Here is a 15,216-nt window from a genome sequence, read left to right on the forward strand (position 1 = left end):
CTGGGACCGACTGTCTGAGGTGGGCTGGGGCGTAAGTGCAAATAGGGAGTTGGGCTGCTGCCTCGTCGGTGCCCTCCTGCCTCTCCGAAACGGCACTTACCTTTGAGGCAAACCCCCCCCCAAAAAGGCAGCTGCTTAGGGTGGTAGTTCTTATTTCACTGTTGCAGTGTGGGTAATTGGCGTGTTTTAGCCTGTGGAGAGCACAGTTTTGGATCTGTGCATTATTGTGGGTATGGGATTGCATGTTCTGGAAGGATGAGTGTCAGAGAAGGTAACTCCAACCTCAACCTGTTTTTCTTTCTCAGGTCATGTAGAAGAGCAGATTTAATGTGAAGATGGGACTGTTGGTGTTTATGCGTAACCTGCTGCTGGCCCTCTGCCTCTTTCTGGTACTGGGATTTCTGTACTATTCTGCTTGGAAGTTGCACCTTCTCAGATGGGAGGATTCAAGTAAGTATGAGCGCCGTGTAGCTGTTTCTGGGCTCCCTAGAATGTCTGTTAAATAGTTGCAGTAGTACTGAGGTGGTTCTGGTTTAGTGGTATTAGAGGGATGTGATTAAGCCCAATCAAATGCTGGAGCTTTTAGTATACTCAAGGGGTTGAATTTGTGATTACCTAATGCTCTTTATGTCTTTATTTTTAGTACTGGCTACAAAAGCAGGTTCATGTTCTATAAATCTAGTATTAGGGACTTAAGTTCTTAGAATATTCTGTGTTAGTTTATGATTCCTAATTGTCAAAATAAAGAGTTTGTGTGCTGAGGCTTTTGTTCCCTGAATCTTTCTGTACACTTTAAAATATCTGAGATAAGGTTTTTTTCTCTGGTGGATTTCAATTTCTTTCTGTAATCATATATGCTGGTTATCTCATCATCTTACTTTGTCCTTCAGAAATCGTCATCTTCTATGTTATTATCTGCCAAGTATCTGTCATCTAAAACGATGTCTCTCAACCTTTCCAAGTCCGAAGAGACATCTGACCTCATTGAATAAAATCTAAGGACTGTACTGTGTGGTAATGCCATAGGAGGTTTTAGTTGCAATGAGATACAAATGAGGCTGAGGTTTGATTGCTCAGTTACTGCTCTTATTTTTGCTTGTGTTGATTACTTTCTTGCTTGCGTGTGAGAATTGTTTATTGAAAACATAAAAGCAAGAAAACAATTGCCTCTTCTCACCCTCCTGCCCAAAACACAAGCCAGCCTTTTTTGCAGCTGTTCCATGGGCTGTTTTAAATGTCTCGCAGCTGACTGTTGCTCCCTGGATCAGTGGCTGAGAAACACTGATCCAGAAGGATTGTTTTTCTGTCTGACAAAAAGCCATCGGTCAAATTCCATCTTCACTGTATTGCATTTCTGTGCGTGCTGCTAGAGGTTTCTACTGCAATGCTTATTAAACTTAATATTTTTTTACCTCTGCATGCTCCGTATCTGATGTTACATTCTGTAAGAAGTTTTGCATGATGACAGCTGATGACATTTGCACTGCTGCCGTGATTTTGACAGGAGGACTGCTAAGGTGTCTTAGAACAGAAGAACAACACTAGAACAGGTGTTGGAAGACTGAATTTATAAAAGGAGATGCATAGTGTCTTTCTGAGCAGGGATTGTTTCTTCAGGTTTGTGCTTCAGTGAGGGAGTCAAAAATCTTGATTGTGACCTCCTGAAAACTAGCGCTTTTGTCGATGAGATGTGTAGAAAATCCTTCCTGCATGAAAAGTAGTACAGAATGTAGTTAAAAGAACAGTTTTGCCATATCTGCTACCGCATGATGATCTGTTATGAAATTATACTGCCTGCCATCCTTTACTTCCTTCATATCACCAGAAATTGTGTTGGGATTGCCCAAGGCCTGCAAAAAACCCCTTCAGGCCATGACCTATATGTGAACTTCGTTAAATGTGGAGGAGAAGCTTTGTGTTTATGTGCCATATACCAAGGTGCTGGGGGTGGGTTCTACGTTCCTTCAGGTTTTGCCTTTTTGGATTTTTGTGCCTTTAGTTTTGTGTGCCATTTGTTATTTTACGCCCTGGGGAGTCCCTGTGGTAACTGTGCCTTGTGATGCAGTGTTGCAAATCTATATACAAACATTGTAGTTTTCTATAAATGGAACACTTTTACCTGGAAAGATGACTTTTAAGTTGCAGCCTAGTTAGAGTAATTTCCGTTGAAGCGTACGGGCTGCTTTGAGGTAGCCATGATGCTCTGACAGGAGCACCGTGAGGTTATGTCACAGGCTTTTTGTTAGGTGCGTGTCTCCTTTTTTATAAACCTTGCGTGTCAAATGTGTTCTTCGTTTATTCTTGGAATTTGCAGTGCTTGCATTAAGCTGCTTTAGCATGTACAAAGCAGTGATGCCAGTTTGAACATTTAGGTTACTGATCTTTATCAGCTGTCACAATTAATACAGGCTGCTCCTTTTCTTCTAGGCACTTTTATGGATTGTGTCTCAAACATCAGGTGAAGCTCTTTGAAATATTAGTGTAAAGAGCACTCTAGTACAAGAGGGCAAAATTTTGTGTGATTGCTTTTGGAAACAGTTAAGGTGGTACCAGTTTTCAGTTGATCTTCAGAGTTTTGTATGTATTAAAAAATGTTATGTAATTTTAAACATGAGGAACTTATGCAGATTTAAAATGCAAATTTGAAAGCCCATATTGGGAAACTTGATACGAAGAGTTAATGTTAAGCTCTATAAATAAGCATTTGGAAGTTAACAAATGACAGAATTGAAGTTGCTCATTTAACCATCATTAGGCTTCCTTGAGCATGTGTAATATGATACAATGTATAATGGTGCAGTTATACTTTCCATTTTCTGAAGGGGAGCCTTGCTTAGTTCAGTGCACAAGACAGGTGGTGCTTGATAGCTGTTTGTGGTTTTATTTCCCGAATTATAATTCAGTGTGTGACCTTGTGAATTTCATTAAGATTGATACGATAATGCTGATGTCCCCAAAGGAGGGAACTAAGTTAGACGTATTAATTTTGGGGTGCTTAATAATCTAAGATTCTTGATTTTATGTGCCAGTTATCTTCTTATTAAGTTATTTTCTCTTTTCTTGTGACCAATGTCTTTATTCTGTGTAACTGTGACTCCCTAGTTTCAGCAGTAACATTCGTCTTTTCCTCTGTTCTGTTCTTTGTGCTAGAGGAGGCATGAAACTAAGCTGATCCTGACATGACACCTTTGCAATCTCTTCAGAGACTGGTTGTAGCAAACTTGACACCTGTATTTAATACTGGACACAAACAAATATGCCATAGAGTATGGTGAAAAATCCTTCATCTGCTTACTTGCTGCTTGTGTGGTTTGTTCACTTACTAAGTCATGCTGAGACTTAGATGTTTGTATATTTAGCTGCTAAAGTAAATGAATAGTTAAAGTAACTTGTTTATTTGTACTTCTGACACCTCCAAGAAAGGAGGGTAAATGTCTGAATAGACTGAAAGAGACACATCAACGTTTTTCTTACCATATCCATTTAACTTTAAATCTGTCCTCCTTGAGTGATCCCTTAGTGAGTTCTGAGAGATTTTTCTCCTTTGCTGTGTAACTCTACACCTTGCCAAAGTACAAAGGAGAATAGGAAAGAATTAATTCTCCAAGGCTTATCTTCTCAGTAACAAGAATAGATTGAATTTGGCTGATGTGAACTAATTAAGGTTGAATTAAGTTCAGCTGCTTCTTCCATTCAAGACAAACTTCCAGTGCCTGCTACCCCTCTCTCATCCTTTTAGTGAGTATCATGGCTGGCTACTCTTCCCTGAGCCTTGTTTCATGTTGGTGGCAATATATTATTAGTTCTCAGAGCAGTAACAAAGTGCAAAAAAGTGATGCGTAATACTGTGTGAATGCAGGGTGGCCTTTGAGTTCTGGTGATTGTTGGGAGTATATGAGCAGTGTTTAGGACACAGGTAAGCTTTCGTTCTTTATTCTTCATTGATGTCTGTAATGCAGCTTCAGTCTCTGACAATACTGGTAAGAGACGTACACCGTCCTTGCACGTTCTTCCCAGACAGGCAATAATGACAGATGCTGCAGCCTTCTGATTAAGAGCGTTGGGTTGCACGGAGGTGTGCTTAAGCATGTAGAACTGCTAATGTGATGTGGGAGACAAACAAGGAAATAAGTAGTTTGGTATCAGGTTTAGCTGTCCTGTACATTCAAGAAGGACCTTGCAGCAGCAGATAATTGTAACTTTGATCATTGTGTTTCTGGACACTGAGTTGTCAGGGAATTCTTACATAGTAAGAGTCATAAGAGCAGGTTTTGAAGGCCTGAGATAGGCACTGCAGCCTCTTTCCTAACAACTCCCTGTCCTATCCCTTCCACCTCCCCTGATGCATTTAACTCTGAGGAGAAAGGAAGATGTTATCTGTACAGAGTGTGAAGAAGACAGCACATGGGAAGGTGTCCTATTATCTTTGAAAAGTATGATGGGAGGTGGAATCTAAGAGGCACTGTCAGCAAGACTCCCTTTATGAGCTTGGAGGGATGTATTTTTACCCATAACTGAAGGACAGAATATAGGAATGTTAAAATTTAATACTGATGTTTGTTACTTAACCTGGTATGTGTATAGCTGTTTTTGCAACTTAAAAATTAATGTGTTGTAAGGAAGGAATGATTCCATTAAAAAATGTTCTGACTATGGAAATATTTGACTCATTCCCCTAAAGCAGCTTTTTTTAACTTTTCCCTCTTAAAATATTGAAAGATACTTGGGACAAGGACAGTGTAACACTACTTTCCTGTTCTCTATTGTATTTCTATCTACATTAGCATTGAATTAATTTAAAGAAATATATACCCTACTTCAGGTGCTTTTGCCAAAACCTGAGTTAATACAATTTGTACCTATAGATTTTTGAGCTTGTCAGTTTCAATGTGGCTTTTGAAACTTCTCCAGGTATGTTCTGTTGATGGCTCCATAAACAAATCAAGTCACTACTCTGTCATCTGTTGCTCTGTGTTATTTTCAGCTCTAGTTCTGGAAAGGCAGTCAGAGATAAGGCTCTAGGAAGAGATTTTCTGAAGGTATTTTGGGACCCCTATCCTTTATAGTCTTTTTTTGTATGTTTCCATGGCAACTGAGGAGACATAAACAGGCAGAACTGACTCACTTCTGGTTGCAGGTTTTTAGTCTGCTTGCATTTCCATGGAAACCAGTCTCACAGCAAAAAAGGCTAAATTAATCAAAAGGATTCAAACCTTTATCTTTAACATAAATACTGATTTCTGTCTTTCAAAGTGAAATGGTGTTTTTGTCAATTCTTGTATTAGGGACTAAAAACGTACTGAAAAAATGGACCTTTTTACAACGGTTTGTAACGTGCATGCTGTTTCTTATGTGGCTAAAGCCTCATGGTATGTGTGATGGTATGTAGTGTGGGTACAACTGTTGTTATCTTAAGTTACTGTCATTTGTTCTACGTTAAGGGAGTGGGTCTTGCATACACTGACATCTGACTTCCTTGCATTCTGTTGTTTAATGAAAAACAAATGAAAAGGCATTCAGTCGGTATGTGAGCAACTAGGCCACAGAGATGAACTTGTTCCCTTTGTGGAGCGAGGCGTGTAATAGTTTCATGTTCAGACCCTCATCCCTGGGAGTTACTGTCCTACTTGCCTTTGCCAGAAGAAGGAAATGCGGGAGTGCTCCTATAAAAATAATATCTCCGGGCCAGCTCAACTTGGCACTGGGAGCATAAATCTCTGATGAAAGTGGTTTGAGCTAAGCTGGATGAATTTATGGTTAGGTGGATGAGGGAGCATATCCTTTTCCACTGTAGAATTACAAGGCACTCATGGCCCCGTTGTGAGGGGTGGCAAGCAAATGGTGATGGTAACCATTTCAGTTGCTCTGAATCTATGGCCTTAGCCTTAGGGGCGGGGTGTGTGTGTGTTCTTTATGGTAGACTTTATTGCTGTTGCTGCTGCTCCCCAGGCTGAAAAGCCTGAGAGACTTTAACTTTGGGGGCATTAGCTTTTTTAAAAAAAAAGGTTTGGACGGTATTATGCAGAAGTGTAAGTTCCATGAAACAATTGCTTTTTTGCTTTGCAGGAAGAGACTGGGAACAGCATTGAGATGGATTATTGTGAATTCACTGATGTTTGAATTATTAGTAACTTCAAGGTTTGTTTCATCTACTTAGCTGTTCTGTAGTCTGTGTTAGTGCTGTACTTATTGCACCAAAATTGAGAACAAATGTTTAGAAAGTTCTCATAACATAGATCCAGCTACAGATTTAAGGAATCTCTTTGCTACTTTTCAGATGCTTTAGGGATTTGAGGATCACAATGATGCTTTTTGGAATGTTAAAAATAGGAAATAATGTTTCTGAGGCAGCAGTGAATATTAGAAACAAAGTGTAAAAACAGAAGTTAAAACAACAGTTGTCTGGTAAAGTAGCTTAACTTTTCTAATAATTCTCCTATTGGGCTGAATCATTCCACTTCTGTTCGGCTTGAAACCGAAACTTTAGTGTACTCATTATGGTGGATGATTCTCTTATCTGTGCAGAACACAGAAAAGTTGATTTAATGCCCAGAAATTGTTACCACTGTTCAAGTTACTTTGTGCTCCCTGTTAGCCTGTCAGAATAAGGAGCATGGCTAAACTTTAACTCTTGCAACTCAGGACATTCAGTTGTGGTAGTGTCTTCCACAGCTGTAGTTGTGCCAGCTACTTTTCGCTTGGCTGGAGGCAGATGTGTACATTCCTGATTCCCCTTGCTCTGGCTGTTTGATGCAACCTCACATAACTGCCTGCCTTTTCCACCAGCTGCCTGTCTGCCACCAGGGCAGAAGAGACAGTCTACTCAGCAAATATGAATCAGAACTTTTCAGGTTTATGAAAGAGTTAAAAACAAACAAACAAAAAAATCATGAGTGCCTCTGTCTTTTAGAAGGCAGTGCTTCACAAGGTAGGCTAAAGAAATTGGGGAATGGAAGTGCTTCATCTTTTTCTGACCTGTTACTGCATACTTAGTGAGATGCCCCATGTTACTTTACAACCTTACTGTTCTAGGGACCCTGCTGTCTCTCCAGAATTTCTAGTGCTGCTGTAATGTTAACAGTGCAGGGCAAAACTTTGCTAGGGCAAAGAGAAATGGTGCATGACAGAGCCGCTGAGGGAGGGAACACGTGTCGCTTGGGGAGCAAGCAATGTTGCCTTGTCCTTGAGATTTTTCCAGAGGAGAAGAACTCCCTGAACACTCTTCAGGCTTTAGGAACTTACAGGGGCAGGTTTAGTGAAGGGTAGTAAGGGCATAGCACCCTAAGCACTTTGTGGCTCGAGGAATGGCTGTAATGCTGTACTTGTACTCATCTTTATTCTGTCTTTATTTGAGCTTTTTCAGCCCTGGGTACTGTTTTAGTTCTGAGCTAATGTTGACTTTTCTTGCACCTTGATTTTCTATCTTGCTTAATACTTCTCCACCCCCCTACACACAGCTGGGCCTTAGTTTTGTATCTTAAAATAGTAAGGTGCTGTTGCTTCTCTTGACAACAGCAGTCTTGTTGCTGTTTGAGTCCCTGTTCAAGCCTTTGTATTTCCTGCTCTTGCCATTTCTATGGCTAGCTGATGGGTGCAGTTGAGGAAGTTGCCCAGTTTAAAACAGCGTGGTTTTGTTTGTTTCCCTCGGTTGACCTTAACCTTAGTGTTTCACTTGCTTCACTTGCTCACTCTTGTGCATTTTCTCCCTGTCCTCCCCCAGGTTTGGGAAGGGTATGTTCCTGTGACTTTGATAAGCGGATTGGGATAGTGTTTGTAAGGGGCAGCACTCAGTGTCTCACATGCAGCTGAAGCTGCATCCTCCGATCCAGTTTTTCAGAGGTCAAAGTCAGCAGCTTTCTGTATTCTGGAAGGTACAATGCATTGAAAGCACTTTACTTCTCTTAACAATTGCTCTGCAGCTGAGTGCTTTCAGAGGTCAAAGGACTTATTCATCTCAGCTGACTGTGAACCCCTTAGTAATGAGTTCAGCTGGAAACAATACCTCCCTGTGAGGACTGTCTCATCTGCCTCAGTAAGTGGTTCTCTGTCTTTCCTCCATCTTGTTACTGTACATCCCCTTGGTGCACAAAGCACGCACCTCTGACCTGTAGCTGCTGCAGCAATGGCTACTGTGCCTTAAGATATTACCAGCCTTAATGGAAGCTCCACCCCATCACTCGTTTGCTAGAATACATCACATGGACTTTCTCCATCGGCTTTAATACAGGCAGGTTGGCTTTGGGCACCTTTCATGCCCGTTTCAACTCTGCTTCACGTCAGTTCTGCTGATGTTGTTGGGCGGTTAACTCCTGGCATGAAAGAGGTAATATGTGATTTGTTTCGAGTTGGACAGCTGTTGCTGCTGTGATCTTCTGACCGTGGCCTTAGTACTGATTCTGACCATGTCTGTCACGCTTAGGGATGTTTTTCAGGGGAGATTTTTCTTAGATTGCTATCTTCTGCCAACCTTTTGGGTGCTTTTGTCACTGTAACATCTCATTTTTTCTCATTGCAGTCTGGGTTTACATTACAGTGTCAGGCTGAGGCAATAAAACAGCCAAGCCTGGGCATGACTTGCAAGGACAAGTACGATTAGGTCATGAGGTATAGCTATGTATGAATTATGTATCTCTTCTGCACTTCAGAAGGAATGTAATTGTGCACCCAAGCATCAAGCAAAAAGTAATTTGTACTGTGTGTGCATATCCTGAATAGATGTTTGAGCCTGAGATAGCTGATTTCAGGTGGTTACTCCTTCATAGCACCACATGATTATGTTGCTCTTGTATGCATTGCTTTCTTGAGGAAGTAATAGCATGTGAGGATAGAGCCAAAATTCTAGTCAGGTACAGAAACCACAGGATGTTTCTTAACCAGTTCTTCCTATTTTGAATAAACAAATTCCTAGACAATCCAAGATTAATCGAGAGATATATATCTATATATATCTCTATATCTATCTCTGAGGGTCAGAATTAGGATTTCTTGCTCTGTTCCAAAAAAGAAAGATCAGAATGTGTTAAAATTGCCTATTTCCATTTTTAAGAGCTTATAAACATGAATGTTGCTTGTCTTTAACTTCTTTCAGGTGATGCTAGGATCCCTCCCCTCCTACTTTAACTCAGTCCCTGTTATAGCATGTCATTTTTTTGCAGCTATTATCCTGTGGATTTCAGTGTTAGGGACACTGATTAAACATGAGGTTCATCTGAGCTGCAACACTGCAGTAATAGCTCCTGGAACAAAACGGGTTAACATGGTGTAACTACAGAAAAGTTTAACTGGTATCTTTTCTAGCTACAGTGAGTGTGCATGTTCTGAGGAGTATCTTTGTTCAAAACATTATGCACAGATGCATGTAAGCTTTGAAAGAAGTAGGGGAAAATGAGATGGCACAGAAACCAATAAAAGTTGAGTTTTCCCAACAGGTATGTATCTGATGGCTTCCTATGTATGAAGGCTTACTCTAAATTAATGTTGACAAAGTTAGTGATTTATAAGTGCAATTGCATTTTTTTATCTTTGTCAGAAATTAATTAATCTCAGAATAGCTTTAATACTATATAAGTATTGCTTTTCAGCTGCAATTGTGTCTAGAGACCCTAATCAAAAAAATGTACTGACACACATTTCTTAGAATGAAGGGTGATAACTTAAATAGACTTGACTCAGGAAGACAGAGGACACTGAGGCACAGGAAAGTGAGATTATTCTCTGTCACACAGCAGCTCAAGGGCAGAGCTGTGGATAGAACAAAGGTCTCAAGGTTCTTGCTCTAGTGTCCAGTTGGCCAAATGAGGCTCACTCTCCTGTAATTACCATTCTACATCTGGATGGTTCAGGAGAGCAGTAATATGCTGAAGCTGCTTGCTCAGGGCAGAGATCATCTGCTGATACTTGTAAAAACACAGCAGTATTTCAAAGTACTGTATTGATGATAATAAAACTGATGATGGTCTGCATGGGCAGTGCTAGTGGCTTGATGTAGGCACTGTAATTAGGGTATGATGTGGCCAGTGTAAGTTGCTGCTATAAGTTGCCCAAGATGCATCTGTGGAAGTGCCTTAAGAACTAAGAGTACAACCTGAACAGTTGTGAATGCTGGTTTGGGGTTTTTCAACCTTCAGATTCACCACATCACAGGCACCGTACTTCATGCTTTCCAGCTGCGTTAATACCGCAACCACCTTTTTCTTTTTAAAGGTAGCATGGTTTTTTATAATGGAAAAGTTTAATTTTGTTCTCCATACTCAGACACAGAACTCTCATTTCTTCTATTTAAACTTTTTTAAAACATTATGTTCAGACACAGACTAAACTTCTACAATTTCTGCTCAAAGGATGAAAAACTGAGCTTTTGAAGAGGGGAATAATGGAACAGTTCAGGCAGTTTTAACCATAGCAATCACTAATGCTCTAGGTATAATTAGAAATCTAATTACTGTGAATTTAGTTGCTAAGACTTTTCTGCCTTTTGAGACTTGCCCCACACAATTCTATCAGGTTTCAAATAGACCATAGGTGGTTCTCCATTATACTGCTAGGAAATTAGTAATGCTGCTTTTTTCTGTTAGCACTGTTGCCGTAATCTCTGTTTAGAAGCGTCTTATCTGAACACTGGAAAGGCTTCTATTATTTTTAAATATGATTCATTGACACATTAATTTCTATATATTTGAGTTCAGAGCTTTTGTGTTTGGGTCCAGTACTCCATTAGAAGCAGAAGCCTGAGTTAATACAATGTAAAAAGTGACAATTGAATTCTAGTGGAAAAAATATGTTAATTCTGATTTATTTTTCTAAATTTGCCTCATATTTAAGGATGCTTCAGACGTAGTTTGAATATTTCTAAACTTTTGAAAGATAAGTTTGCACATTGAAAAATATGCCTTATTTGCATTACAAAAATATGAAAGCTTCAGTACTGTATAATAATACACAGGATACACAATATATTATACTGTCATCGTGGTTTAGCTTTGGCTACCAACTAAGCACCACCACAGCCACTTGCTCACCTCCCCACTCCCCAGGTGGGTTGGGGGAGAGAATCGGGGAAAAAAAACCTCGTGAATGAGATAAAAACAGCTTAATAGGACAGGAAAGGAAGAGGAAACAACAACGATAACAATAATAATGATAATACTGACAAAGGAATATACAAAACCAAGTGATGCGCAATTGTTGCTCACCACCTGGTGATCGATAGCCCATCCCCAAGCAGTGATTCCCATGCCCCCGGGTAACTCCAGTTTAGGTACTGGGCATGACATTGTATGGTAGGGAACATCCCTTTGGCCAGCCTGGGTCAGCTGTCCTGGCTGTGCCTCCTCCCAGCCGCTTGTGCACCTCCCCGCTGGCAGGGCATGGGAAGCTGAAAAGTCCTTGACTGAGTATAAGCACTACAAGCACTTAGCAACAACCAAAACCATGAGTGTGTTATCAATGTTATTCTCATACCAAACCCAAAGCACAGCACTATACCAGCCATCAGGAAGAAAAACACAACTCTATACCAGCTGAAACCAGGACAACTGTATAATATATAATTATACTATTATATTGTATAATAAATCCATTAATAACAATATATTACTTCTGCTTGCTGCATATTTTGTTTCCCCCAAAGTTAGTTTTATAATTACAACATACTGTATTATTTGAGAAATACTTTGTGCTTCTATGAATAGAGACCATGCTGTTACATGAAGGGACTGCCTTTAGGCTGGTGTTTCCTGACTTTTGAATGCTTTAAGTTTCTTGATGAAGTTACTAAAACTTTTCTTTTTTTAAGAAGAGCTAAAAAGAACTCATAAACTAGGGCTACATACTCTTTATGATGTACTCACCTATGCAAATGACACTTCCTGCTTCAAAGTGTGGATGGATGAAGGACTAGAGAAACCTGCTGCTGTCTAGTGATTTTCTGCTTTTCTGATACAGCCTTGATGCAGAATTCCTCCTTGTGATGAACGGTAAGCATGGCTTCAGAAGATGGCAACTGTGAAGTGAGAGGAAGCATTAGATGAAGAACAAAAAAAACTTGATATTGGGAAGTGACTCATTTCTGGCAAACTTTATAATTGTACCATAAAAAAGAGCTAAAATAAGAAAATTTTCTGCAGACTTTAATGTAGTTTCAGGAAGTTAGGGCTACTTTGATTTTGCTTAAGACTTAACAGTATAGCCAAAAGGTTTGACACAACCCTCTTGGCTATTGTGTATTGCTGGTTTTGACATAATGCTGCACTAGTATAACTGTGCCTTGCTCAGCAGTCATGTATTTCTTTCTGCCTTTGGAGGAATGGAATTACCACATGAATAGCTTTCTTATCCTTGTCCCAGTTCGTGGTGTTAACTAATCTTCTGATGGTTTCTTTCTTCAAGGATCTGCTTATAAAAATGTTTGAGATACCTGTATGATTAATTTTGAATTTTTCCATTGTTTGTCTGGAAGAGCTGGACAAAACCTGTAAGACAATTTACTCCACAAGCTTTGCTGCTTGTGTTGTGGACCAGCTGGATTTGAAGAGTTGTTCACACTTGTGTGAAAGTGTTTAGTATATGTGTGATATTTACTGTTAAATCTCTCCCCGAGAGCTCTATATGATGTACCTGGAGCTCTCTGCTACGGTATCCCTCTTACCTCTTCTTGCGTGAGCAGTTTGTTTTTTCTTGTTTTATGCATTTTGGTTTCTATAAGCAACATTTTGTTTTTTTTAAAAGACACATTGTGTCTCGTGCTTGAAGAGGTGAAAGTTGCATGGGATACTGTGATTTATTTTGTTCTGAGGAACTAAGTTTTTTGCTTGGTTCCCTGACCTTTTTTTTTGTTGTTGTTAAATGCTTTAATCTTTGTGAAGACTAAATAACATGATAGGGTAGGTAATGTGAAATTAATTCTGGACTCGCTGTACCGGAAAAGTTTCTGCTGAGCCCACGGCTAAGCAGCTTCTGCTCCCCTGGCTTGCGTTCAGATATGCTGGAAAACTTGTTTGTATAGTGAATTGGACAAGGAAACTGATATAGCGCGAAAATACAGAGGCCTTCTCTTCTCTTCTCCCTGCCTCCAGCTCTTTAGGAAATGTTATTTCTAATCCCTACCAGGCAGGCTGACATGCTGAAACCAATATTTTTGCTAAAATACTCTTGCAGCCACGTAGGTGAAGGGCCGTGCTTGAAAGACTGAGGCTTCTTGAAGCATGCGGTTATTGCAGGTACCACGCGAGGGCAGCAGATGTCTTCTGCTTCACCCCCTCACCAGCACTCCCCGGCCACGTCAAAACCCATTGCGAGTTGAATAAATACTATTTTAAAAAAACAACACAAAACCCCAAACAAAACCCAAAACCAAACCAAAAAGCACAGTGTTCTTCTTTCCTTTGCAGTTACAAAGTGGCAGCTGCTATTCCCTGGGTGCACTTTAGTAAATACTACGTTAATAAATTTTCTGTAGAGTCATTTGGTTTTAGAGTAACTTAATTTGGAGGAACCTTGCTGTTCATATCCAGTCCCTAACTGTTGCCAGTAGCTATTTTGAATAATCTGATCGAGTCCCATCTTGTGACAAGTTTCTCGTTTTGCCTCCTAACACTCCTATTCAGAAGGTCTTTTAGTGCCTTATCCTAATAGCTGGAATTTTTTTTTTATTTAAATTCATTTGAAATTATGTATATGCCCAAAGAATCTGGGGAGAATGGGAGACATTACACTGGGATGTAAGGTTTTAGGTACCGTGCTTGTGTTATTGCAGAGAGAAGAAAACCTAGACAAATCTAAAATTCTTAGGAAACCAGGCTTTGTTACTTCAGTTATTTACAGAACAGCTCATTTTATTTAAAGGACTTTTAGTAGTTGAGGAGAAAGAAGAAAAGTTGTAACTATGTAATCTTGTCTTGTGGGTTGGTGCTGTGGTGAGAATCTGGATGCTTCTAATCCTGAGACTCTTATTGCAGACGTTGAAGCAGAGAGAGAGAATAAAGAATGAAAGACACATTTGATAATTCGAATTGCTTTTCACCGGGTAAAATTTACATGGGCGCTAAAGACCAAAAAAATGCTCAAGTCTTCTGACAAGTGGTGATGACGACATGTTTATAATTATTAAAACAACTATTGCTAATTAATTTCATGTACTTTAAAGAGAGAAGCAAAATAAAATTTTGGGGAGACAAGTTTGTGTTAAGAAGCACATCTGTGTTATAGCTCTTTCACGTTTCATGGCAAAATCTGTATAGGTAAGTTCTGCCCCTCCATCACTGGTAACACTCATGTAAGAACAGCTGTGTCTGGTCAGACCAGAGGTACAAGTACTGTGGTGTCTTAGAAACTGTCAGTGGGGTTAGCATTTACTGTTGTTTCTCCCATCCCACTTTCCTATCTTCCTGCAATGTGTGACCTTTGATTTCCTGAGATAGATGTGTTGTCTTTTCATGTAATAGTGCCTGCTAAGAATTTTCCGACATAAACTTGTCTGACTACTTTTCAAACCTATATATAAGCTTCTGGTACCATTTTCCCATTGTATTAATCTTCCTAAACTAATGGCATTGTGTGAAAAAGCACCCCTAAAGCCTAGTTAAAACATAAATGAGTTAAGAAGGTGGGGAAATAATTAAATTTTTCTAGAAACATTTGTTAAAATTGCCCTAAATGAATGAGAAAATATTTTGTTTGTTTCTGTGTTTCTTAAAGTGGTAAAGAGGACAGTGTGGTGAATGTTTAACTCTGGGTTGAAATTATTGATGAGAGTCTAAGAATTTATCTGGGTTCAGAAAAGAATTTAATATCTATATAGAGATTGGAAAAACTAAGAATGTCTGACTAACCAAGATTTTAGAAAGCCAGATTTGGATGGAGAATGAATCTTATTTCAAGGTATTAAACTTCTTTATGTGAACTTACTAGGAAAAAATATATTCTGATTGAAGGGTTTCTTTTAAGGATGCCTCAGGTGTGACTGAATAGAGACCTGTTCCTTTCCTGTGAATTTTTGCCCTGATCTTTCAGTGGATGCTCTCGACAGAGGAATTCCTGTGTATTGACATCTGATGATTTTAAGTTCCACATCTACGCTCTTAGGAAACCTATTCCAAATTGCTGCACTTTTCCAAATGTTTCCTATGTTGTAAGCACCTAAAAGATTAAGTGCACATATTACTTTCCTTGAAAGCAACTAATCTTTGTACTTGTTAGGTTCACCTGTGGTAGCTGTTG

General features: G+C 39.5%; 1 protein-coding gene across 9 annotated transcripts in view; it reads left to right on the top strand.

Moving 5' to 3' along the window:
* Positions 1-335: 335 nt before the first annotated feature.
* The window catches only part of ST3GAL3 (ST3 beta-galactoside alpha-2,3-sialyltransferase 3), a gene marked incomplete at both ends in the record, with an annotated part of 188,601 nt that continues 173,720 nt past the window's right edge, over positions 336-15,216 (top strand). For all 9 annotated transcript variants that reach the window (XM_082003288.1, XM_082003290.1, XM_082003292.1 and 6 more), the window contains one exon: positions 336-450. In XM_082003288.1, the coding sequence (XP_081859414.1) occupies positions 336-450 (115 nt within the window). The remainder of the gene's footprint in view (positions 451-15,216) is intronic.

Source organism: Phaethon aethereus, assembly GCF_964289735.1.
Source record: "Phaethon aethereus genome assembly, chromosome: 8".
In the NCBI taxonomy this organism is placed as follows: domain Eukaryota; kingdom Metazoa; phylum Chordata; class Aves; order Phaethontiformes; family Phaethontidae; genus Phaethon; species Phaethon aethereus.